We start from the raw sequence: 24,314 nt of genomic DNA, 5'->3' as shown, positions 1-24,314 counted from the left end.
TTCTAATGAATTCTTACCTACCTACCTACCTAAGGGTCCAGCGCCGATTGACCGGCGCATAGGGCTGAGATAAAAGAATTCTTGAATAATTCATATGATTCGAAATTATTTTTTTCAAAATGATTTTTTAAATCAAACTACGACTTTGAAATTTTCCAACTAAATTTATTATAGAACCAATATTGTGCTTTGTTTATGGTTTGGGTACTTTAATTGATTCAATGCTTACCATGGTCCTTTAAAAACCGTTTTGGTATCCGACTCCTCACGCTGCGCGTTCGAACTTGAAAGACGTTTTGTCCTTCACGCTGTCGCGTGGCGGACGGGGCTAAGGGATCACCCCTAGCTTTCACGCAGACCTAGGAAGCCCCGGCAGACCTAGACCAATGTTTTAGGGCCGCCGCTTCCGACGGCGGGTCGGCGGCTTCCTCGGATTTGGGAGCTTCGGCGGCTTTGTGCCGCCTCAGCCCCTTCATCCTCGTTGGTTGCAGCCTTGCCCCAAAAGAATAAAGTTATGCAACATTTTTTTTGGTAACAATTCCTTTTTTTTTTTAAATAATTTCTAGTAAGGATAAATGTTTTCAATTTTCTGGTGAAAAAATTTCTGGGAAATGGTACATTCTGGCGAAAATTTTTCTGGGGAATGGTTCGTCTGGGGAAAAAAATTCTGGGGAATGGTTCTTTCTGGCGATTGGAATTCTGGGGATTTTTCATTCTGGGCAATGGTTTTCGGGTAAATGGAGTACAACCGTTTTAACCATATAATGAGCATCTTTTCTACTGCCAGTCAAGATTTTAGGTAAAATGTGTATTAGACTGCCCCAAATTTGTATGGGAAATTCAAAACCTGTGAAATGTTATGCGCTGCAGGCAAAAATTGATCCTAGTCCTAGTACAAGATCTCATGCCAAATTTGGCCCAGATCGGATCACGGGAAGGGGTCGCTCAACGAGCCTGAAGTTTGTATGAGATTTTGAGACATTTTGTTCGGGAGAAACATGAAAAACCAGTTTTTCATCAATAACTTTAGTTCTCTTCAGCCGATTTTGTTGTTGCAGCACTTGGGCAGTGGAAAGGAGAGACTTTACTACTTGAGGGTAGAAACTGGAATACTTTATTTTCTATCCTAACAACCTATTTATGGGAAAACCATCCCTATGGTTACATATTTGATTGTTTATTTATTATGTGTATGTTGTTATATGTCCCATCGATTGCTTCGATTGGACAAATCTCAACATTCCTCCTCAAAATACACATTCGCAGTCTTTTAACTACCTCCGGCGGCTCCTCCTGAAGTTGGGGATGCTACTCTTCAATGCACGCACCGGAATGGCATCAGTTCGACGACCTTCCCGGGATCTGGCACGACGATCTCCCAATGGCCCTGGCCCGACGACCTTCCATGGCTCTGGTCTCAGCGCTCTTCATGTGGCTCGAAGCTTTCTCCTTCGCCTCGACCCCTTTCCTGAGTCCTGCGCCTCCCAGTGGTTCCAGTCCGACGACCTCCACTTGGCTTTCCAGTCCGACTACCTTCCATGGCACCGGCTTGGCGACCTTCCGTGGTACCCCGCTCGCAAGTCCACCAGTGACTCCTGGTTCAACGACCACTACCTGGATCCTGACTTGACCACGTTCCATGATACCGGCCCGCCAACCTTCCATGGCTTCCGGTTCGACGACCTACCAGTGGCTCTGGTTCGACGACCGCATTCGTGGTCCCAGCCCTACGACCTACCAGTGGCTCTGGTTCGACGACCGCATTCGTGGTCCCAGCCCTACGACCTTCCATGGCACCGGTCCGACGACCTCCCAGTGGCTCCGACCCGACGACCTTGTTTGGTTCCGGCTCGATGCTCTCCTATCGGCCCGACGCCTCACCAATGGCACGACGACCTTCCTCTGGCTCGCCGACCTTCCTATGGATTCCGGTCAGCTCGCAATGGATTAAGCCCAACGACCTTCCTTGGCACTTGTCAAACGACTACCGTTTTCCTAGTCTGTCGCCCTACACCTAGCGTCCCGGTCCGACGACCTTCCAGATGACTCCTGGTCCTACAACCTTTCACGGTTCCCGGCTCGTTGACTTCCCTTGGCTTCGGCACGTTGTCCTTCCATTGGCTTCCTTGCTGGATGACTGTCCAGTGTTGATTCCGCTTCTCCTTCTTTCCACTAGTGCTGGGCCCATAACCTGTTGTTGGAAGCACTTTGGGCAGTGGAAAGGAGACACTTTACTTCTTGATGGTAGAAACTGGAATACTTTATTTGACTAATTTCGCTACCTTATATACTAAAACCATCTCCATGGTTACATAATATTTGATTGTTAATTATGTGTATGTTGTTATTTGTCCCATCGATTGCTTCGATTAGACAAATGAGTCGGGGCGGTCGAACATATTGACGCCTCATTAACAGTGATGAATATCACCGTTAAAAAAGTTAGCCCATTTTTGAAGCCTAATAACTTTTTTATCTTAACTCTTATCGATATGCAGTCTTCGGATGAAATATTTGTCATAGGTAAGGCTTTAAAAGAAACTATTTTCGAAAGAAATCGACTGACGGGAACTGAAGTTATTAATGAAAAACTGGATTTTCATGTTTCTCCCGAACAAAATGTCTCAAAATCTCATACAAACTTCAGGCTCGTTGAGCGACCCCTTCCCGTAATCCGATCTGGGCCAAATTTGGCATGAGATCTTGTACTAGGCCTAGGGTCAATTTTTGCCTGCAGCGCATCAGTTTTTCAAAAGTCGGGTCATTTGGGGCACTCTAATGTGTATGAAATAGTATCTTAAAATAAATGGTCAATCATGATGAAATGATGGAAAAAAGGCCTGAAAAAATATTTTCCAATGCTTGCATTGTGAATCCATCAACATGGCGTCATTTTGTGCCCTTCGATTTTGCAACCAACATGGCGTGAGTCAATTCATTGTTTTATTATGGTTTAATGATGACCCCAAAAAAAGCTACGATTTGAAGTTTCTCTCGCAAGCCAACCAATTACACGCTTAGGATGAGTTCCTCATTTTTGAGTTGTTAATCATTAGTACAGTAAATGAGAACAGACTATTTGAATGAAAAGGGATTGGTTGTGAATAACCCGTGGAATAAATCATGAGTTGAAGTCAAATATCGTTGTCTGACGCCATCTTGAAATCCAAGATGGCTGCTTCCGCTGAACTTTAAAATGTTGTAAATGACTTGAAATCGCATGAAACCCCAACAAAATGGGTACTGGGTGAAAGGGCTAAAAGAGTGGAAGTCGAATTTCGCTATCAGACGCCATCTTGAAATCCAAGATGGCGGAATTCGCTCAACTTGTAATGCTTTAATGCTGACAAAAAGTCGCATTAAACCACCACTATACGGGTATTGAATGAAAGGGCTAGAAGAAGTCGATTTTATTTTCTTTCCGACGCCATCTTGAAATCCAAGATGGCGGCTTCCATTAAATCTTAAAAGACTGTTAATCACTGAAAATCGCATGAAACTACCATAATATGGGTATTGGGTGAAAGGACCAAACGAGTAGACGCCGCCAAATACGATGTTGGCAAATTCGATGTTGGCAAATTCGATGTTGCCAAAATCGAATGTTGCCAAAAACGAACGAGGTCTGTATTGGTCTGTATTGTGGTTTTATGGGATTTCCAGTCACTTACAGCATTTCAGAGAAACGCGAAAAGAGATATTTGACTTCTATCGTTTAGCCTTAGCACCCAATACAATATATTTTGAGGGTTTCATGCTATTTTCATTCATTTACAGTATTTTTAAGTTCTGCTGAAGCCACCATCTTGGATTTCAAGATAGCGCCAGAATGCAAAAATCAACTTCTTATAGCTTATCCCAATTGACGAATACCCATATTATGAAGGTTTCATGCGATATTCAATGATTTAGACCATTTTCAAAGTTTATCGAAAGCTGCCATCTTGGATTTCAAGATAGCATCGGATAGCAAAATTCGATTTCTACTCGTTTAGCCCTTTCACCCAATACCAATTTGGGTTTCATGTCATTTTAAGTTATTTACTACATTTCAAAACTCAGCGGAAGCCGCGATCTTGGATTTCAAGATGACGTCAGATAGCGAAATTCAACTTCTACCGGTTGATCTCTTTCAACTTATACTCTTACAATATGGGTTTTATGCGATTTTCAGTCATTTACAGTATTCTCATGTTGAGTGGTAGCCGCCATCTTAAATTGAAGATGGCGACGGGCAACGAAATTCGACTTCTACTCGTTTATCACTTTCACCTTATTGTGAAGGTTTTACGATATTTTCAGTAATTTACAGCTTTGAAAATAAAAGCGGAAGCCGCCATCTTGAATTAATGATGGCGTCAAACAACAATTTTTTTTCTACTTTTTGGGCCCTTTCACTCAATACTCATGTTGTAAAGGTATTCATACCACTTTCGGCGATTTCAAGTTTTCAAAGATTTTTATGTTTTTTTTTTAATTTTAACTCAAAACCAATACGCATAACTTATCAAAAATGTGTAAAAATGGGAGTTCCAATTCAAATATGTGCTTTTTAACCTGAGCGTGTCCTGTTTTGACATCTTGATCGAGAATTGTCACTAAATTTTATGGCGGTTTAATAATCATGCACTGAGTGCTATTATAGAACATGCAAAAGAAAGCTTGGAGCAAACTTTTAAGTTTGTGTTTTATTATAGTTTAAAAAGAGCATTCATTTCAAAATAACTAAAACAGTATGTTTAATTAAAGTTATATTTGCGTTTTCAAAACTATCTGAAAAAATATGGTCGAAAAAAAATATAAGCATTCTGCATGACCATAATTAAACCGTCATAAAACGAGCTGCACAGAAAAATGCCATAATTAAACCATAATAAAGCTTCCTAATGCTAGTTGGCTTAATCTGTGTTACTTGGGCATTTAAGCAAATTTTTCCTTCGGAAAAATTTAATTTTTTCTTCACGAAAATACACAAACGGGTTTCTGATCCTATTAATTAGCTTTACTACTTTCGAAGTAAATAACAACCAAATTTTGGTAAAATCTTACTGAATACACTTCCACAAATCTAAGTTTTGTTTTAAAAATTTAATCCCTCCAAAGGAAAAAGTCCGATAAAACAGTCTCGCTACGCTCTGGTAGAAATGAAATTTGAATTTGATTTCCGATTGTTCCCTTCTTTGTCTGGAGGCTTTTCCGAAATAAACTCTTGAATTTTGAATCAACTGCTCTTCCAAGACGTCGCAATAACATTATTTTAATTTTTTTCTTCAAATGCCGCTCTCATTTCCAAATTGAAATTTGAATTTCTGGGTTCATAAGACCGATCTCACTTACCTCCGGGAAGAAGTGCTGCGGAAATTTGGCCTTCTCCTTGGAGGCGACCGATTCGATGTTGCCGGTGTGTATGCTCTTGCCGCTCACCGATTCCCACTCGTGGGTCAGAAAGTTCCACATCTGCAGCTGGTCGATGGTCCGGATGGCGAAGTAGAGATTCCCGAGGGCCTGCAAATCGGAAAGACCGAATCAGAAACAAAGCACAAAGGATATACATAAGTTAACGATAAGTAACAATAACGGTTAGGTTGGAAGAGAAGGTAGGGAAAATTTCTGCCGGATGAAGCCATTAGGCTGATGAGCCGTTACGGAAGGATGCTTCCACCTCCGGGGCTTGCCAAATGGGGTGGTGATTGGGATTTCCTGCTGCTGCTTCCCCCCATCGAAGGATCATGGATGTAATATTCATTTGTTTCTGCGCTCCAATGGGCGAACTTAGCCTTCCCATGAGCTCTGATCTGAATGGATAATAATGTTGCCCACTATTTCGTAAATCAGTTACTACTAACGATTCGAAAGGAAACCTGTAAAACAAGCAATTTATAGTGTTTCTACAAATTAGGGGGGTAACTGGGGAGCAATCTTCGGATCTAGACAAAATAATTTAACCGAATGGGAAGAATTTATAAATTCTCACTTGATTCAAGAATAAACAATCACTTGGCAGCTTGATTCCAAATCAAAAAACAAAATCATTGAACCAGTCTAGTAATTTTTTTTTGTTTTTTTTTCTACCCTAATCTTTCAGCAAATCGGAAAAAACGCGGCAAATATGCGACCTATAAAAAATACCGGCGGATCAATACCACACATCCCGTAGACGTAGTCGTTTCGAATATCTGTGCGTGCAGTCATAGCCAAACCCAAAACCAAAACCGAAAACCTGTTGTTGGTTTCAGGGGGGAATGACGCCAAAACAGATGATGCGTTGTTTTTATTTTCTTTATTTTTTTTGCTGATTGAGGTTGACACAGGTGTTTTCCGTCAGTCAAATGGAATAGTTCCGGGTATTGGGAGTTTTTTTACGGGATTTGGAAATTGAGATGGAAATGAATGGGAAAAATATGATTTTTTTTCTTATTCAAATTCAGCCAAATTTGTTGATCGAACCTAATCCAATTCAAATAGCTTTTCGAACAAGTTTTTTAAATCAATAGAATATTTAATCTAATAACAATAAGCGGAAGTCTCAATTCGCTGTTTCCGAAGCAATCATTTCCATCTTTTTTATTATATAACATTAATGGAATTGATTTTTTATGGAATTTATTTGCTGATAAAGGAACATTCAATGATTGGATTTCAATCTTCACATAACTGAATAACATAACATAACAAAACATAACATAGTTAATATCGCAGTCAAATTCAAACTTAAATCCTAAATTTAGTTGGGTTTACAAGAACAAGATTTGACCGCAAAGTTTTGATCTCTTACCTCAACTTTCGGAAATTTGATTTATTTTCTTCGATGGAATTTGCTCAAGAGTTCGATAGATTTATTTAATTAGTTTTTTTTTTATAAATGAAGGCTTTCTTCAATCTACCTTTAGCTTAATCTACCAGACTCTTGAGAAAATGCGAAGATTCAACTCATCGAATAAAGTAATTTCCCTTTTTTTATTACTTAGGAGTTCATTGAAAATTTTATTTACAATTTTAATGATTTTAGGACGTATCTTCGAAAGTTACGATTTCATATGAAGAACTGCTGATTTAACAAAAAATTATAGTAGACTAGCAGATCCCATACGAAGTCCGTTTCGCTTTCAATTTAGAATATGTCATGAACAGTTTAAATGAACGTCAATTTACAGGCATTTTCCAGATGCAATTACGAATGCATTTTTAAGCAATAATCGCAAAAATGTTGAACACATTATATGAACGATCACTTTTTCTGTCGTTTGCTACTAAATTTGAAATCAGGAATCAATTGACCGTGCCAAAACAGCCCCGTTTATGAATTTTCGTTTCGATGCGATACAAACTCACGTGATTATTGCAAAGCAAATTTCAAATCGTGTATAAATTTCGACTCGATCGTCGCAGTTGTTTGCCCTTCCTTCAAAACTAACGTCAATATCGCAAAAAAAAAGTGAATTGTTAATATGAACGACCCCGTTGGCCGACCCCTGACCCAGAATTGGATAATTGGAATCAATTGTTCGTCCTTTATAATTTCTATGTGCAAATTTTCATCTCAATCCGATGTATAATAACGTCAATATCACAAATAAAAAATGAAAAAGATAATATGGATGAACCCTTTTGCCGGTCCCTTATACAAAATTTGATACCTGAAATCGTTTGCACATCATTCAAAATTCTCGTGTGCAAATTTTTATCTGAATCCGATGTATAATAACGTCAGTACCACAAAAATAGTGAACAGTGAATATGGACGACCCCTTTGGCTGGCCTCTTACACAAAATTTGATACCGGCAATCGATTGCCCGTCCCTAAAACCACCCGAGAGCAAATTTTTATCTCAATCTGATGTTCAATAACGTCATTATCACAAAAATATTAGAAAGTTTATATGGACGACCTCTTTTGCCGACCCCGGACCCAAAATTCAGCCAACAACTCAGCTCTGATCTGAACTCAGCCAACTGATCTCAGTTGGCAAGTCAGTTGCTTCCTGAGCCGATGTCCGTGAGTTCGAGCCCAAGAGTACACCGAAAAAAAAATCATGGTAACCGTTACCATATCCGAGGGTAAATTCAAAAATAAAAACAGATGGTTTTTTTTCGAGTACGTTTTTGGTTATCTTGAACAACAGATTAGTTAAAATTACCATGTGAACGTGTTATGGTGCGTTATGGTAGAATGACGGTCAATTTTACTATGCCATGGTATTTAAGACAAAACTATGGTAATTGATCCATGCATTCAATGAAATAATTTAAATTTTTAAAATGCTGGTTTATTTATTAATCACTGTTATTTTTTTTCACATAAAATATTTTTGTCATCATTTTTGTCATTAACACTGTATCAGGAACTATATGCCAAAACCAAACGTGATGAAGGTTCCTTCTACATTTTGTTTCCGGTGTTCCGCGGTTTTCCTAAGATTTTATTTTGGTCTTTTCGAATCATCATCTAAAAACGTAAAAAAAAAATAAATATTGTGCAGAAATACTAATAAAATTTACTTACTCTTGAACATTTTATAAACTGTTGAAATTTTTGGCCGTTGATGACTCTGCTTGCACTCCAGATTGTAATGGCCTTCTGCGGATAAATAAAACAATGTATCTTTTGTGACATATCTCACACCAAAACACTTTACCTTTAAGATCGCGGCACATAGCACTAAATCAATATTGTTTCCAATGTTTCAACAAAAAATTAAAATCCAAAGCCATTTCAATGGCAAGGAGTCAACAAAGTGCAAGATGACACAACTAATTGAAAGTACTTTGGCTAACGACAACCATGGTAAAATGTACCACAGTATTGTGACGATAACCAAAATTTTATATTCGAATGCACAAAACGTTCCGCATGGTAAAATTAAGCCTCTTTTTATGTAGGTTTACCATATTTTCTTTTGACCCGCATGGTAACATTAACCAAAACATCGTCAAAATAACCGAAACTTCATATTTATCAACAAATTTTGCGCATGGTAAAGTTAAACCTCCTTTTTCATTAAGGTTTACCATATTTTTTTCTGCCCGCATGGTAAAATCAACCAAAAAGTCGTCAAAATAACTAAAACTTTATTTATCTCGACAATATTAACGTATGGTAAAATTAAACATTTTTATTCATTTTGGAATACCATGATTTTTCTTTCAGTGTAAAAATCGATCACAGTTGTACCGGATAAGTACAACTGCATCCTTGATATACATAAGTCGCGAATGAGGACTGTTATCGAAAAAAAAACCAACAAACATTACAAGAAGGACAAAATTGATGAAAATAACAAATATGAATCGAAAACGTTCACTGAAGAAGGTAGTAAGTTGCTATCGAAATACTGGTATATGAACTTTTCATTTACCGTGGTTGAATTAAAAGGAATCTTTCGATTGCTTTGATTCAACAAATATGACTAAAAGAGCTCTAATGATAAGAATTTTTCAATATTACAAGAGTGACATCCTTTTTATTTTTGTTATTTTTTGTCATTATTCCAGTTTTGTCAGGCGACGTTTTCTCCTTGATGGACCATGCCCACGGAAGCCGAGTAGTAGAAGGTCACGGACTGCCTCCTGTTTTCTTAAAGGCCGACAAACTTAGTTGAACCGAAGAATGTTGTTTTACAACAAGATGGAGCCCCATGCCATACCTCAAAACGGGCCCAAAACTTTTTTAATGAACCTCTATTGAACTTTTTGGTTCCATATGGTAAATATCAGTATATAGATCTCAAGACTTTTCAACACGCCTGATTTTTTAAATTCACCCATTTTTTTATGTTCATTCCTTCGCACGAACCTGAACTGCGCTGTTGGACGTTAATTTCATATAAATCGAGCACGTGTAGAATTTACAAATAAATAACCTCCATCTGCATCGATGCATGATGAATGGAAATATTCTGAAAATCACCGTAACTTTCCTGTTATTATTCCGGAACCGTCGTAATTGAACTGCCCTTCACTGTAAACAGTTTCAATAATATTATAAAAAACAAAAGGAAAGTTTTGATTTCGACTATTTTTAGCCGCCACGAAACGGAAATGATTGCCTCTCTGGGCTGAGCTGATTGCCGAGATTCATTAACTAACGGTGGTTTCATTCAGCTTTTCGTCAGAGCACCACCAATCGTAATTGCGGGTGCGCGCTAAAACTTAAGTACAGAAAAAACGAGCAACATTTCGCAAAGTTTCCATCCAGCAGAACGAAGGAGCAGCAGCTGTGTGACGAGATTGAGAACATTAGAAAATAACATCGAGAGCAAAATTGTACAACAAACATTGTCCTATCTCTAATTGAAAACGAAGAAAATGTAAACTTTGCTCATCTGATGCCGTTGACGCCGCCGTTGTTCCAGTCAGCCAATGTGGAAGGAAGAAACAGTTGAGTTGACTGACGTAGATGTATACAGAGTAAGCGCCATCTTCTGCCGTGTAGATTGCAAAAACAGAACAGAAACGAACCGAACCGAAACAGATCCAGACCGGAGAGGCTGTTGTAATAACGATGATGAGTACATACAGATGTTTTAATCTGATTCTCAATCAAGCGTGGCCATTAACAACGTAAACAGCCCAGGTTAAGGAGGGAGCTCATAGTGAGTGGTTTAAACTGGGCCAATAACGTGACTGTCTCCGGAATGAGATGGCAAAAATGACGCCCTCTGGAATGCGGAATGTTAAATTCGGTTTCCTAGGGTATTTTTCTAGTCCGAAATGATGCGGAAATCAATGCTCTTTGAAAACTTTTAAAAGCCAACCCGACATGGAAGGATACGTGCTCGTGTGGTAATTGAATAGAAACAAGCCCCTCAAAAACATGAAAATTTTTATCGGCCAAATCTCAGCCATCTTATGGCATATCTAATGCTTTTTTTTATTTAGGTATATTCAAAAAGAAGGTTTGAATAACCTCTTAGCTGAATGAAACTATGATTTCAAAGCAGTCGATGATTTCTTTGAATTCAACAACAGTATTTGAAAGACCCAAATACTAGTATTTCACTGACTACTTGCTAGCATCCTCAGTGGGTTATCGACTGAAAAACTGACAACGGCACATTTGCCGAGCATTCGAAGTTTACCTACAAATAATTTAGAGCTACCTAGCTTGGACAATTTAAGAGAGGATACACTTTCTTCAGTCGATAATCAACTGAGGATGCTAGCAAGTAGTTAGTGGAATACTAGTATTTGGCTCTTTCAAATATTGTGGCTGAATTCAAAGGAATCATCGACTATTTTAAAATCCTTTTTTATCTCATTCGACAGATCGTGAGCAAAACCTTCTACGTTCGTTTTTGACTCAACATATATTAACATTATATGACTTAAATTAGCTTAAAGTATGAGCATTTTCCAAAAACTGCACTTAAAATTAAAACCCGGTTATTTCAGGGTAGGGTGGACCAAATTTCAAATTTGAAGTTCCACTCTAGTCCTTATTTCATACTTATCGAAACACAGTAGTTGAATTTTATACAAAAATTTACAATGTGCTTAAAGTAAATGAAAAAACTACTTAGGTTATCGTCCATAAGTTTGGAATCAACCCGCAGTAAGGTGTATGGGTCAAGAGTTTGGGATCAGTCTTCTAAAACATGCATTTTTATTTCATCTCTGTTATCAAACGACGTTTTGTTTATCTGGAAAGCTAATTTGAAAGCTTATGAGTTGAACTTGCTTTGTGAATGTTAAGTTGTAATCTTTTTCAAGACCAACTTCATTGAAGCTTAAGCTTAAACTTGATAATTTCCTGATAATTTTCACCAAATAGTTTAACCGTTCACTAATACACGCAAATTTGTGTTGACCATAACTTCGATATCTTAAGAGTTATTGCAGATCGGTTGAGCTTATTTGAAAGCCTATAAATTTAACTGAATTTGGCAGACTAAGTTTAAAAATATAAAGCTTAGTTCTTTAAGAAATGGGAAACTTTGCTTGCTAATAGCTCGGTTACTAGTAATCGGACATTCAAAATTGAGAGATATTATTTATTTCGCTTTTGAGATATTTGCGATGCAAGAGAGAAAGGAAAAAAAATGTTGCACAGTTTCCTTCAAAATCCATCATTTTCAAATTGATAGCTGACAAAACCGTTGATTATTCAAAGAATCACCGTATGTGAGTGTGGAAAAGTATGCAAACACTGTCAAAAATGTCCACAAAGTTCAAATCGAGCATTATAGTGAAGCACATGATTGGCAACTACGGTTAAAAGTCATTAGGAAAGTCAAGTCTCATACCAGATGGACGATAAAACTTATGAAAACCCCTATTTCAAACAAATTCCAGCGTTTGAATTCCATAACATGTCTGCTTGTGGTAAGGTCCTTAGCATATTAAAGTATGTATTTGCTGGTTGTTTTGTATAAAATATAATTATTTGCCAAGATTCTGCTCCTGTGGGAAAACGATAATTTTCAAAAGGAAAACTTTAGTTTTTGCTGTTTTTAAAAAGCCTAAAAAGAGTAATCTTGTATGCACCCTCGCAACCTACGATCTATACTAACCGATTATACTTTAATATGATTCTCTAGATAGTTTTACTACGTTATTGCCTGGTTTTACCAGAAGAAATTCCATTAAAAACGCATTTAAGTGGCTCAAAAATAATCAAATTTGGTTAATTTCGAAACAGTTGTATCCACTAAATTTTCTTCAGTCTCTTTTGAAAGAAAAGTATTGGACCGAAAAGTAGCAGAAATTGAAGGAGAAGGATGCAGCTATCTGGAATACAGATTAGACGAAGTAAAAATTGAAAAAACTGATCAACGTCATGACTTAAAAAAGTGTGCACCGGCCGATGGGAGATAACAATAATAAAGCAGAAATTTATCTTACAAAAACGATAAATAATTTTTTTTCAAATTTGTTCATGAATTATCATAAGATAACCTTCATTTCCTTCATAGATGATATTTCGATCAAACGAATGGTTTTGGAGATACACGCATTCGTAACTATCCCATTTCTAAAAGAACTAAGCTTTATCATATACGGTTATCATCAGAATTTTAACTAAGATTGGAACATTGGTTTTTAAATTGGTGTAAAAGTTGTAACATCAATCATGTCATTTTAAGATGTATACTTTCTATTGCCATCTTATAACTTCGAACTTTCAACTAAGTTTAAGTCATAAATTGTTAACATATATCTACATTTAGATAAAACGAACGAAGAAGTTTAGAATCTTTCGAATGGGATCAAAATAAATGCAATATGTTGTAAGATGGCTGAGATATGGCTGATCAAATTTTTTTTAAGTTTTTAGGGGGGTGATCCCAAACTTACGACCGTCAGTTGCAATAATATATTCGTATATTTTTTTAATGGTATTTTGTTTTGTATTGTTTTCAATTTTTGTCTTTTTAGTCATCTTGATCATAAATTTTCATATTCTTTTCACTTTTCCTCGTTTTGTCATTTTATTTATTTTTGTGGTTATTTTGAGTTTTGTCATCCAGCCATTATTTATATTCAAATTTGTTGTTTTTTTCACTGCGTCACTTTGGTCACTTTTTAAGGTTTATTATTTTTAGAATTTTTGGCTGTTAAGTAATTTTTGTCATGATGGTATTTTTTTGTCTTTTTTATCTCTTATGTAATTTTTGTTGTATGGATATTTTTCTTATTTTTGTCATTTTGACATAAATTGACAATAATAGAAAAAATCCAAAATTTCAAAAAATAACAAAAATTATAAATGTGAAAAATTTTAGAGATTACAAAAATTACAGATACCACAAAAATGACAAAATTAGAACAAAAACCAAAAATGACATCAATTACAAAAGTGACATAAATCTCAAAAATAATAAAATTTACAAAAATGACAAAATAAAACAAGAATTACCAAAACTACAAAAATAACACTAATAATAGAAATGACAAAAATGACATAAAAAGTGAAAAAATATATCATAAAAATGATCATAATGACTAAAAAGAAAAAAAAAATAACAAAAATTACAAGACGAAAAAATGAAAAGAATGACAAAAATGACAATAAAAACTTAGCGAGCGAGTACTGTATGACAAAAAGATAAAAATGACAGAGATGGAAAAAATTTCAAAATTACAAGAATTACAAACACGACAAAAAAAAAACAAAAACAACAAAAGTGATAACGATGACAAAAATTGCAAACATAATAAAAACAACAAAAAATTCAAAAAAGGTAAAATTGGCAAGAATGACAAACATGACAAAATGACAAAAACGACAAATATAGCAAATGAACAAAATGACGAAAAATACAAATATGACAAAACAACTGAAATTACTAAAATGTCAAAAAAAAAAAACAAAAATGACAAAAACATGGGAATACAGACAAACTATAAGACGAAAAATAACAAGAAAAAAAAACTTTTTTTAATAGCAGAGGTCCACATCCATTTTTTCAACCCAAACTAACGATTCAAACCTAACTTTTAATTTTAAACAAGACAAATTTTAATCAAATAGCAAGGTTTTCATAAGCCAAAGTTTCAATCCGTAAATTTGCGTTGACACTTTCGACGAACGGAAGATAATTTCATTGAAATTATCTGTTAGCAGAAATTTCTTTGCTAATTATTGCGATTTTTGTACTTTTTTAGGATTTTAATAATGTTTAATATAGTTCATTTTTCTAATCAAAATTAAAATTTCGATTTTTCCGATTTCCTTTGGTCCCCCCGTTGGTGATTTTCGAGGGTCAAAACACCGAAATTTTGAGCGCTTTGAGGCACCACTAAATCAAGTCCGATTGAACTGAACTTTGAAAAGGTCAGTTTTTTGGGCCAATCATCAAAATGCATACGGTCGTTTATCGAAATTTGATCATGATATTTTTCCTATACATCTTTTACCACTCTAATGAGGAGCATACACCCTTCTCACGAGTTAGTACTTATATGTTCGATTTTTAAAATTCGATATTGATACTTTCCCATAAATCCATTGCCACCCCTACGAACATGTACAGCCCCTAACCGACTTTTATTTACTATTAAATTTCATTAAGAGGTATAAAATATGCTCACTGGGAAAACTGTTTAAAATTATCTCGCGATCCCTTCATCCAGCCAAATGTGAGCCTGAATGTTTCCTACTTTAAGTTGTAATGTCATTTTCGTTACTTGGAAAAAACTTTCTTTAACTTCAGTATTTTTGTGTCAACTGTTAAGCCTTTTGTGTACATTATGATTGTTATCATTTTTATTTTCCTTTTAGCTATCAACATTTCCAGTGCTTTTTCTGTGGATACACATCTTTTTTTCATTATCCTTATCTTATCCGTCCCAAAACTAATATATTATCGTGACTGATGTAGGTACACATATTCAATTTAACTTGATTACCTTTCTCGAGCGAAGTGAGTGGATTGAACGTGAAGAGATAAAACGGAAGGCTGATATGGAAATTTCACAACAAATCCTACAGCTAATGGACGAAATGGTTATTCAATCTTCTGTCCAATACACTTCGATAAAAAAATACTCTCCTCACTGGGCCAATTTCACATTTAAATTGCAAATTCAAACCCCTCGTGTCGATTTGTTTGGGCCTCAATTCCTTCTGGTGACCAAAATAAGCGATGAAAATACATAGACGAGGCAACAGAAAAAAAACTGATTATTAAGTCACGGCACCGTATCGTCAAGTGTTTTATCGCCTCCGGAATATCAATTTGCTACAGAAGTATCAAATCTCTCTCCCTGTCCTGGGTGAATAACTTTTCTTCACTCTAAGAAGCTCGGTGGCACCTGGTCCAAAACTCTTCCAACTTCCAGAGCGCCTCTAGCCCACAGGCGATGAAATCTTCTTCATCTGCACCATTATTCAGGGGAAAATTCTTAAGCTTCTGCGACCGGCTCGTGGACGGCATTTCAAAGCTGTTTTTGAGATGGGACGACCATCGTCATCGTCAGCAGGCAGCAGGTGTAGTGTACAGGGTAGTAGATATATCTAAATATAACTAGTAGATGAAAAGATGGGGAGGAGTATTTACATTTTGGGCGAAAAGAAGAATTAGTGACAGGGGGCAGGAGTCCGTTATGACAAAGACGACGGCTTCCCCGTGTGGCTCATTAAAATGTCCAAGGATCATTCCTCGAAGCTGGACGAGAGAGCGAGAGGCATACACCCAAAATTCAGCCTTTACTCCAATCATGAGTTTTCAATATTTCAACGTCATTGGCATAAGATGTGAACGCCAGCGGCGATGATTCGATTTGAGACCGCCACTACAGAGAAGAAAAAAAATGCTTTGTTTCATTTTCACCGACAGCATTTTTTAAATTCTTGTTTCTGGGATGAATTATCTAATAGGATGAAAATCCCATAAAGTGTTTTTCTTGTTTCGCTTGAATGTTTGCATGTACTGGTCCTGCATCTTTTTGCCCGAGAGCTCGAGTTTTTATGCCAGTAACGTGAAAGATATATCATGTTTAGCGAAAGGCACATTCCAGCGCATTTTCGGCACATTGTTAGCTCCGATCGGCATTGATATTTGGCAACCTCTTCTTTGGGTGTAGGTAAAAGCTTAGTATTCGTTGAAATGCCGCTGGCAATATTTTGCATTATCTGCTCCTGTACGTGTAGCATTTAGGCAGAGGGGCATTCAAATTTCTCGAAACAAAATTTTCGAGAATATTTCCGAGAGTTTTCACAAACCGTAACAAGCTGTAATTGTATTGAAAAGAGACAAACCTGGTTCACACAAAATGCTAAAATTTTCCAAAAAGGTACAATTTGAAACCAGAAATTTCAATAGCGATCAGTTGAAAAGCACTTGAGTACAAACAATTATTTAACTGTTGAAGTTCAGTGTGAGATTGATATCATTCACTCCATGGACAAGGAAGTCGATTTCTTCTGAGTACCTTTTATTCAGCCAGATGTGAACTTTGAAAGGTCAATCGGCCTAGTGCCCTTTTGGTATTGTGTTCATGGGGCTTGACTAATTACGACCTTTAACTGGAAGCTTCCTTTTTGAATGCCGTGTTAACAATATTATTACACTTACTAAACAGTACGATACCTTTTGGGCTACAAAATGTCCCAGCATTTTTTTCAACGAGTCATGATTGCTGACTCGATCCGTCACAGATGGCCGCATTCAAGTTTGAACATAAATGTTGTTCTTTTTATCACTCTACGTAACAAAAATTGTTAAAAAGGCTGTTAAAATTCAAATCAGACCATACTCACTTAGGTATTGTCATGGCTAAGTTGTCTTAAAACGTCTTCCCTTTTATCGCACTTCTTAAGCTATCTTCTATTGTCTTATCTTTCATATTTTTCAAGCACAACATCGAAAGGCCCCGGGAGCATAAAATTCTATTCCTTCAACGTCCCATCTCAGTTTAGATTAGAAGGGATTCCAATCTGGCTGTACGCGTGTGAAATTTTATAGCCGGCTCAGAGAATGCCACACCTGATTCCTTCTGGCTGTACCTTTTGTGTTTATTTTCATTCGCAGCTTCGGCCGCTTCTGTTCATATCACTCTTTTCCCTTGAGCTCAAAGCTGATCTTGAATAAAAACAAAACGACCACTTGTTTGATAGAGGAAAAATCTCAAAACAAATTGAAAGGCAACAAAGATGCACCTTCAACAACAGTTACTGTACTAGGTCGTCATCTTAAACGACGTAGTCACCAACGACCAGAAAAAAAGAAAACAAATTCAGAACAAATCCCTATTTTTTCTCTGTCTCGTTACAACATGCATGTACCATGAATATGAACTTGAAGGGGTGGAAATTTGCCAACTTGTATAACGTGATATTGCCTCAAATTTTTGGTTTGGTTTTTGCTTAAACGACTTATGTGTCATCCTGCAATTTTATTTTAATTTACATGAGATGTTTCCCCAAAATTACGAGACAATATTTACAAATCGTTAAACGAAACCCGTGAAATTATTCCGGGTAGAAAGTCAAACATTTATTATCCTTATTAGGCGACCGTTACCTTCTTGTTCCAATTTAGCTGGAAAATATACGGACGACATTAATGCGACAAGCGCTTGTATCCTGGGGCATTAACATTAGCAACATTCTGAGAATGCCGCCGTCACCCTTTCTCCATGTATCCCTACACCTTCGGGCGACAAGTGCTCTCGCGGGACTTGTTTTGGGGTTGTTGTGAAAAACACAGTTGAAAAAAGGATACCCGCGTCCTATCGTCGAAATTCTGTGGTACATTTTTCAAGCCCTGAGACTGAGCTTGAGTCAAGGGGCACAGGAAATGAATTTTCCATGGCGGGATGGCTGAATGCTTTGGCATATATATTTTCCCCGGGATTATGAGGAGAGCTTTCGCTTTTGTGCATTTTTTATGCTCCGGTTATGAGAAGCGTTTGTTCGGATTTTTTTTTCTTATATTTTATTATCGGTGGGGAGACTCTTTGAAAATTTAAACACAACCTCCCGTTCCTAGTCTTGCATTCTAATATCCATAGCTTGCGAGCTTCTTTACTGGGAAAAATTGATTCGAATGGTTAAAAAAAACGCTCTTGAAAGAACTTTTCGGTTCGTTTTTTGGTGACGTCTGACATTTGTAGATCATAAAGTTAGAGAAAGCGAGCTTTGTGATCTCAGAAAACATTTAGATGTGTCAGCCTTGTCTTCCTCGTCATTCAGTCAATCAAATATTCCTCAAAGAAGTTTTATACCAGTTTAGGAACTCAACATTAAAGTTTCTACGCTTTCTAGATTCAAGGGAGTATCATTACAATCAAAATTAACAAAAAACGCACACTCAAATCCTATTCAACCTATTGGGTATTATTTAAACCTTATTTTATATCTTCAGCATAAATTCCTTAGTTAGAGGTCAAATAAGTTATTCCCACTGAAAAAAAATTTTCATCGGATAATTCGTGCAGTAGAAAGTTGAAGAACAGTACGAATACGTAAAGTTACCTTTTGGGTAACAAAATTCCCCGGCAGTTTTCCGACGAATGATGAAACATTCATCGAAGATGGTTCCATTTAATTTGTTTGAAAGCAATTAAATTTTCTTTTTCACCACAGGTTTATCGTTGTCAATTAATCATAAAATAAGTCACAAATAAATTTTCAATCTCTTTCTCTAGTTAACTCTGCAACAAAAAATTTCCACAGATAAACTAGTCGATCAGTTGAAATAATTAATTTGTGCTGCGAAAGAAAATTCGATTCCGCCGGACGAACTGGATTCCATTCATAAAATGTATGCATACCTCAACGGAGAGATAGTGATCGAGACCGAGACTCCCTCCCTAGCCCAGACTAGACGCGAAGCGACACATGATGATGAACCATTCCAGCACAGAGGCTGGCACATATTGACGTATAGGTATGAACCTTTAAAATAAATATTATATTGACGTCACTAGTCGCCGGGCGTGAAAAAAAATCGAGAGAGAGAGAGACTCGATTAGCGGTTTAACTTCTTCTACTACGGGCGCTTTTTTTGTTTACCTTTTTTTCTCGGAACCTTGCCTTGGTCAAAAAAATTTTACACTTCGGATCTGCTAACTAAAATTGTTCGGGAGATTTATTTTCTGTAGCAATGGTACCGGTTTTGATGTTTGATGGAGCATTTCGGTTCTCGGATGATTCACCGGTAGCATTTCGAAATGGAATTTTTATTTGAAATTTTCTCGTATTTCTACCGAAATCATGATCAAATAACAAGGATTACTCAAAAGCTGTCATTATTGTACTTTTCACTCTGAATTTTTTACCATTGGCTGATGGTGTTTTACTCTCGACTCTTCAATATCAACTTAGAAAACTGTACTTCTGACTCTTGACTTTGGACCGTGGACTCGTATCTTTCAACTTTTGGCCTTTGACTTTCTACTCTTCACACTTGATTCTTGACCTTTTACTTTGACTTTTGACTCCTTATTCTTGATTCTTGATTCTTAACTCTTGGCTTTTGCCTCTCGGTCTTGACTCTTAAAGCTTTACTTTTGATTCTAATCATTGACTTGTCACTTTCTCAACTTTGACTCTTGAGCCTAAATTCTCGACTCTTGATTCTTGACTCTAAATTCTTGAATCGAGATTTTTGGCTCCTGACTTTCGACACTTAAACACCTTGATTTTCTTTTGACTCTTGATTCTAGAATCTTAATTATCAAATCTTGAATCATAACCCTTATCTTGGATGTTGTCTCGATTATTGACTTTTAACAGTTGATTCTTGTCTTTTTTTTGTTAACTTTTGTTTAACCCTTGATTCTCGATTCTTGACTCACGATTTTGGACTCTTGACTCTCAAATCTTGATTTTTGACTATTGAGATCTGACTCTTAAATATTTCTTGGTACTTGACTGTTAACTTTTGTTTTTAAACCTCGATTCTTGAATCTCGACTCTGAAAATCAATTTTCACTTTTTATTTGGAAACATAAACTCTCACTTTTGAATCTTCAAATTTGTCACCCTTGACTCTCAAATTACATTTCAAGATTCAAAATTCAGTAGAGTCAACAGTGAAAAAATTAGGAGACAGACGTTAAGTGTCCACTCTTGACTCTTGACTTATGAGTCTCGACTCTCGACTGGAATCTGGAATCACAAATTTAGAGTCAAGACTCCAATTAAAAAAAAAGTTGAGAGTTAGAAATGAAGATTGAAAGGCAAGCGTCAGGGGTCTAAAGTCGAGAACCAAAAGTCGAAAGTCAAGAATAGAGAGTGAGAAGTAAGAGTCAAAAGTCAAAACTATAAGTCACGAGTCCAAAGTGAAAAGTGAAGATTTAGGATCAAAAGTTAGAAAATGGGATTCAAAATTATCTACAATTAGGAGTCAAGAATAGAACAACGAGGGTACTCTTGACTCTTCAATATCAACTTAAAGCACTTGACTTCTGACTTCGGACCCTCGACTCTTATCTCTCAACGTGAAAGTGTTTCACTTTCACGTTGATTCTCCATTTTCGACTCGCGATTTTGGACTCTTGACTCTAAAATCTTGATTTTTAACTTTTGACCTCTGACTCTCATCTCTCATCTCTTGATTCTTGACTGTTAGTATTTGATTATTAACTTTAAGTCCTTGATTTTGGAATCTCGACTCTATGCTTATGAATCTTTATGTCACTTGAATTTTCCTTTTGATTTTTGAACATGAACTCTCAACTCTTGACTCATGAATCTTCAGATGTCAAGATTTCTGTTCGAAAGAGTCAACAGTAAAAAATTAAGAAACAAATATTAAGTGTCAAGAGTCAAAAGCCAGCAGTCAAGCGACAAGAATCAACTCAAGCAACCAAAAGTCCCATATTGACTTAATTGAAGGCTTTGAAATTTATAAATTGGTGACAAAAAAAAACAACTGCACAATTCCCTTGAATATGAACTGATACCTAGGACGAAATAGAGAGAATTTTTTGTTCATCTTACGATTTTTTGAAAGCTGAATTTAAAGACCACTGAAAGCTGAATAGAAGGTCATTTAGACTTGTTTTGGAACTTGAAAGTATCAATAAGAACTTGAATTTTTCAGCTGCAAAGAAATCAGAGAATAACAAACGCCATATCAGAAAGTCAGAAAGCCTGAGTTGATAGAATCTGGAACTCACTTATTCATAGACTCATAAACTAAGAAAGTCGGAAAGACAGATATTAGAACGTCAGGAAATCAGGAAACCAGCAAGTAAAAAGTCAAAATTGTAAAAATGTAGGAATGTAAAAATGTAAAAATGTAAATATAAAAATGTATAAATGTGAAAATGTTAAAAATGTGAAAATGTTAAAAATGTAATTATTTAAAAAGGCAAAAATGCAAAAATATAAATCTAATAATGTAAAAATAAATAGATGTAAAAACGTAAAAATGTAAAAATGTAAAAAAATAAAAATGTAAAAATGTAAAAATGTAAAAATGTAAAAGTGTAAAAATGTAAAAATGTAAAAATGAAGAAATGTATTAATGTTGAAATGTACAAATTTGAAAATGTAAAAAAATGTAAAAATGTCGAAATGTCAAAATGTAAAAATGTAAAAATGTAAAAATGTAAAAATGTAAAAATGTAAAAATGTAAAAATGTAAAAATGTAAAAATGTAAAAATGTAAAAATGTAAAAATGTAAAAATGTAAAAATGTAAAAATGTAAAAATGTAAAAATGTAAAAATGTAAAAATGTAAAAATGTAAAAATGTAAAAATGTAAAAATGTAAAAATGTAAAAATGTAAAAATGTAAAAATGTAAAAAAGTAAAAATGTAAAAATGTAAAAATGTAAAAATGTAAAAATGTAAAAATGTAAAATTGTAAAAATGTAAAAATGTAAAAATGTAAAAATGTTAAAATGTAAAAATGTAAAAATGTAAAAATGTAAAAATGTAAAAATGTAAAAATGTAAAAATGTAAAAATGTAAAAATGTAAAAATGTAAAAATGTAAAAATGTAAAAATGTAAAAATGTAAAAATGTAAAAATGTAAAAATGTAAAAATGTAAAAATGTAAAAATGTAAAAATGTAAAAATGTAAAAATGTAAAAATGTAAAAATGTAAAACTATAAAACTGTAAAGGGACCGTTCAAATATTACGTAACACAATTTTCGATCATTTTCAACCCCCCCTCCCCCTTACGTAACACATTCGTTTAAGATTTTCTATCCAGAATCCACTGACCGTAACAAACTGCTATACCCCCCCCCCCCCCCCTCCCCTTAACGCGTTACGTAATATTTGAATAGTCCCAAAAATGTAAAAATGTAAAAATGTAAAAATGTAAAAATGTAAAAATGTAAAAATGTAAAAATGTAAAAATGTAAAAATGTTAAAATGTTAAAATGTTAAAATGTAAAAATGTAAAAATGTAAAAATGTAAAAATGTAAAAATGTAAAAATGTAAAAATGTAAAAATGTAAAAATGTAAAAATGTAAAAATGTAAAAATGTAAAAATGTAAAAATGTAAAAATGTAAAAATGTAAAAATGTAAAAATGTAAAAATATAAAAATGTAAAAATGTAAAAATGTTTAAATGTAAAAATGTAAAAATAATAAAATATAAAAATGTTAAAATATAAAAATGTAAAAATGTAACAATGTAAAAATGTAAAAATGGTAAAAATGTAAAAATGTAGAGTTGTAAGAATGTAAAAATGTCAAAATGTCGAAATGTAAAAATTTAAAAATGTAAATATATAAATATGGAAAAATGTAAAAATATAAAAATTTTAAATCGTAAAAAGTAAAAATGTAAAAATGTAAAAATGTAAAAATGTAAAAATGTAAAAATGTAAAAATGTAAAAATGTAAAAATGTAAAAATGTAAAAATGTAAAAATGTAAAAATGTAAAAATGTTGAAATGTAAAAATGTAAAAATGTAAAAATTGTAAAAATGTAGAAATGTCAAAATATTTAAATGTTAAAATTTTAAAAATTTTGAAAATTTAAAATTGAAAAATGTAACAATGCAACAAGGTAACATGTAAAAATGTAAAAATATAAAAGTGTAAACATGTAAAACTGTAAACATGTAAAAATGTAAAAATGTAAAAATTTAAAAATGTAAAATGTAAAAATGAAAAAATATAAAATAGAAAAATGAAAAAATGTATTTTTTTTTGTTTTGATTATAGTCGTTTTATCACCTTTATGGCATTCACGACTTTGTATCAACGCTGCAGTTGGCGGACAGTTATTGAATAACTTATCCGGTACAACTATCGAACACAGTTGTATCGATGTAAAATAATAAATTTTAAAAAAATTCAAAAAGATTTTACTTTTGACAGACAAGTTTTTTTTTCCCGTAAGGCAGAACTGCGAAGAAGAACGAAAAAAATCGATTACATAGAGCGACGAATCAGGTTTATAAGGAGCCAAAGTTGACGCACATCCTGATAATGATGATTCCAGCCAACCATGACTCACAGGAGCAGCAACAGCAGCCATTTCCGATGACAGCAGAATTATGATGGTTTTCTGATGGATTTGGAGCTCGTTCGCTTCTTGTTGTTCGCATTTCAAATCGTAGAAATTTCTTTCGAACCTCTTCTCAGCCTATATTTGATTGCGTTGAAATAAGCGTGTAGAGCGATAAAAACAAAAATCGGTCAAGCTTTTCGCACACCTGTGTATTCATTCAAGCTCAACGTGGTAACTGACTGGAAGTGTGTGTGTATTTTCAGTAGACCGGCTTGATTTTTGACTTCAAAAGGTTAGATTTGACTGATACAAAATATTTCATAATATTTTTTTGAAATAAATAGATTGAAAGTTAGATTTTGCTGTTCCATTACATTAATTTTGAATAAAAAAAATAGAAATAGTACACAGTGTTGCCAAAACTTCAGAAATATTTGTGAAGCAATTT

At 34.8% G+C, this 24,314-nt stretch overlaps 1 protein-coding gene across 7 annotated transcripts in view; it reads right to left on the bottom strand.

Moving 5' to 3' along the window:
- The window catches only part of LOC129740150 (inositol polyphosphate-5-phosphatase A), a 67,378-nt gene that overhangs the window by 13,589 nt on the left and 29,475 nt on the right, over window positions 1-24,314 (bottom strand). For all 7 annotated transcript variants that reach the window (XM_055731756.1, XM_055731763.1, XM_055731759.1 and 4 more), the window contains one exon: window positions 5,338-5,505. In XM_055731756.1, the coding sequence (XP_055587731.1) occupies window positions 5,338-5,505 (168 nt within the window). The remainder of the gene's footprint in view (window positions 1-5,337; window positions 5,506-24,314) is intronic.

This window comes from Uranotaenia lowii, chromosome 1 (assembly GCF_029784155.1).
Source record: "Uranotaenia lowii strain MFRU-FL chromosome 1, ASM2978415v1, whole genome shotgun sequence".
Lineage (NCBI taxonomy): Eukaryota > Metazoa > Arthropoda > Insecta > Diptera > Culicidae > Uranotaenia > Uranotaenia lowii.
This window is presented reverse-complemented; position numbering and strand designations above follow the sequence as displayed.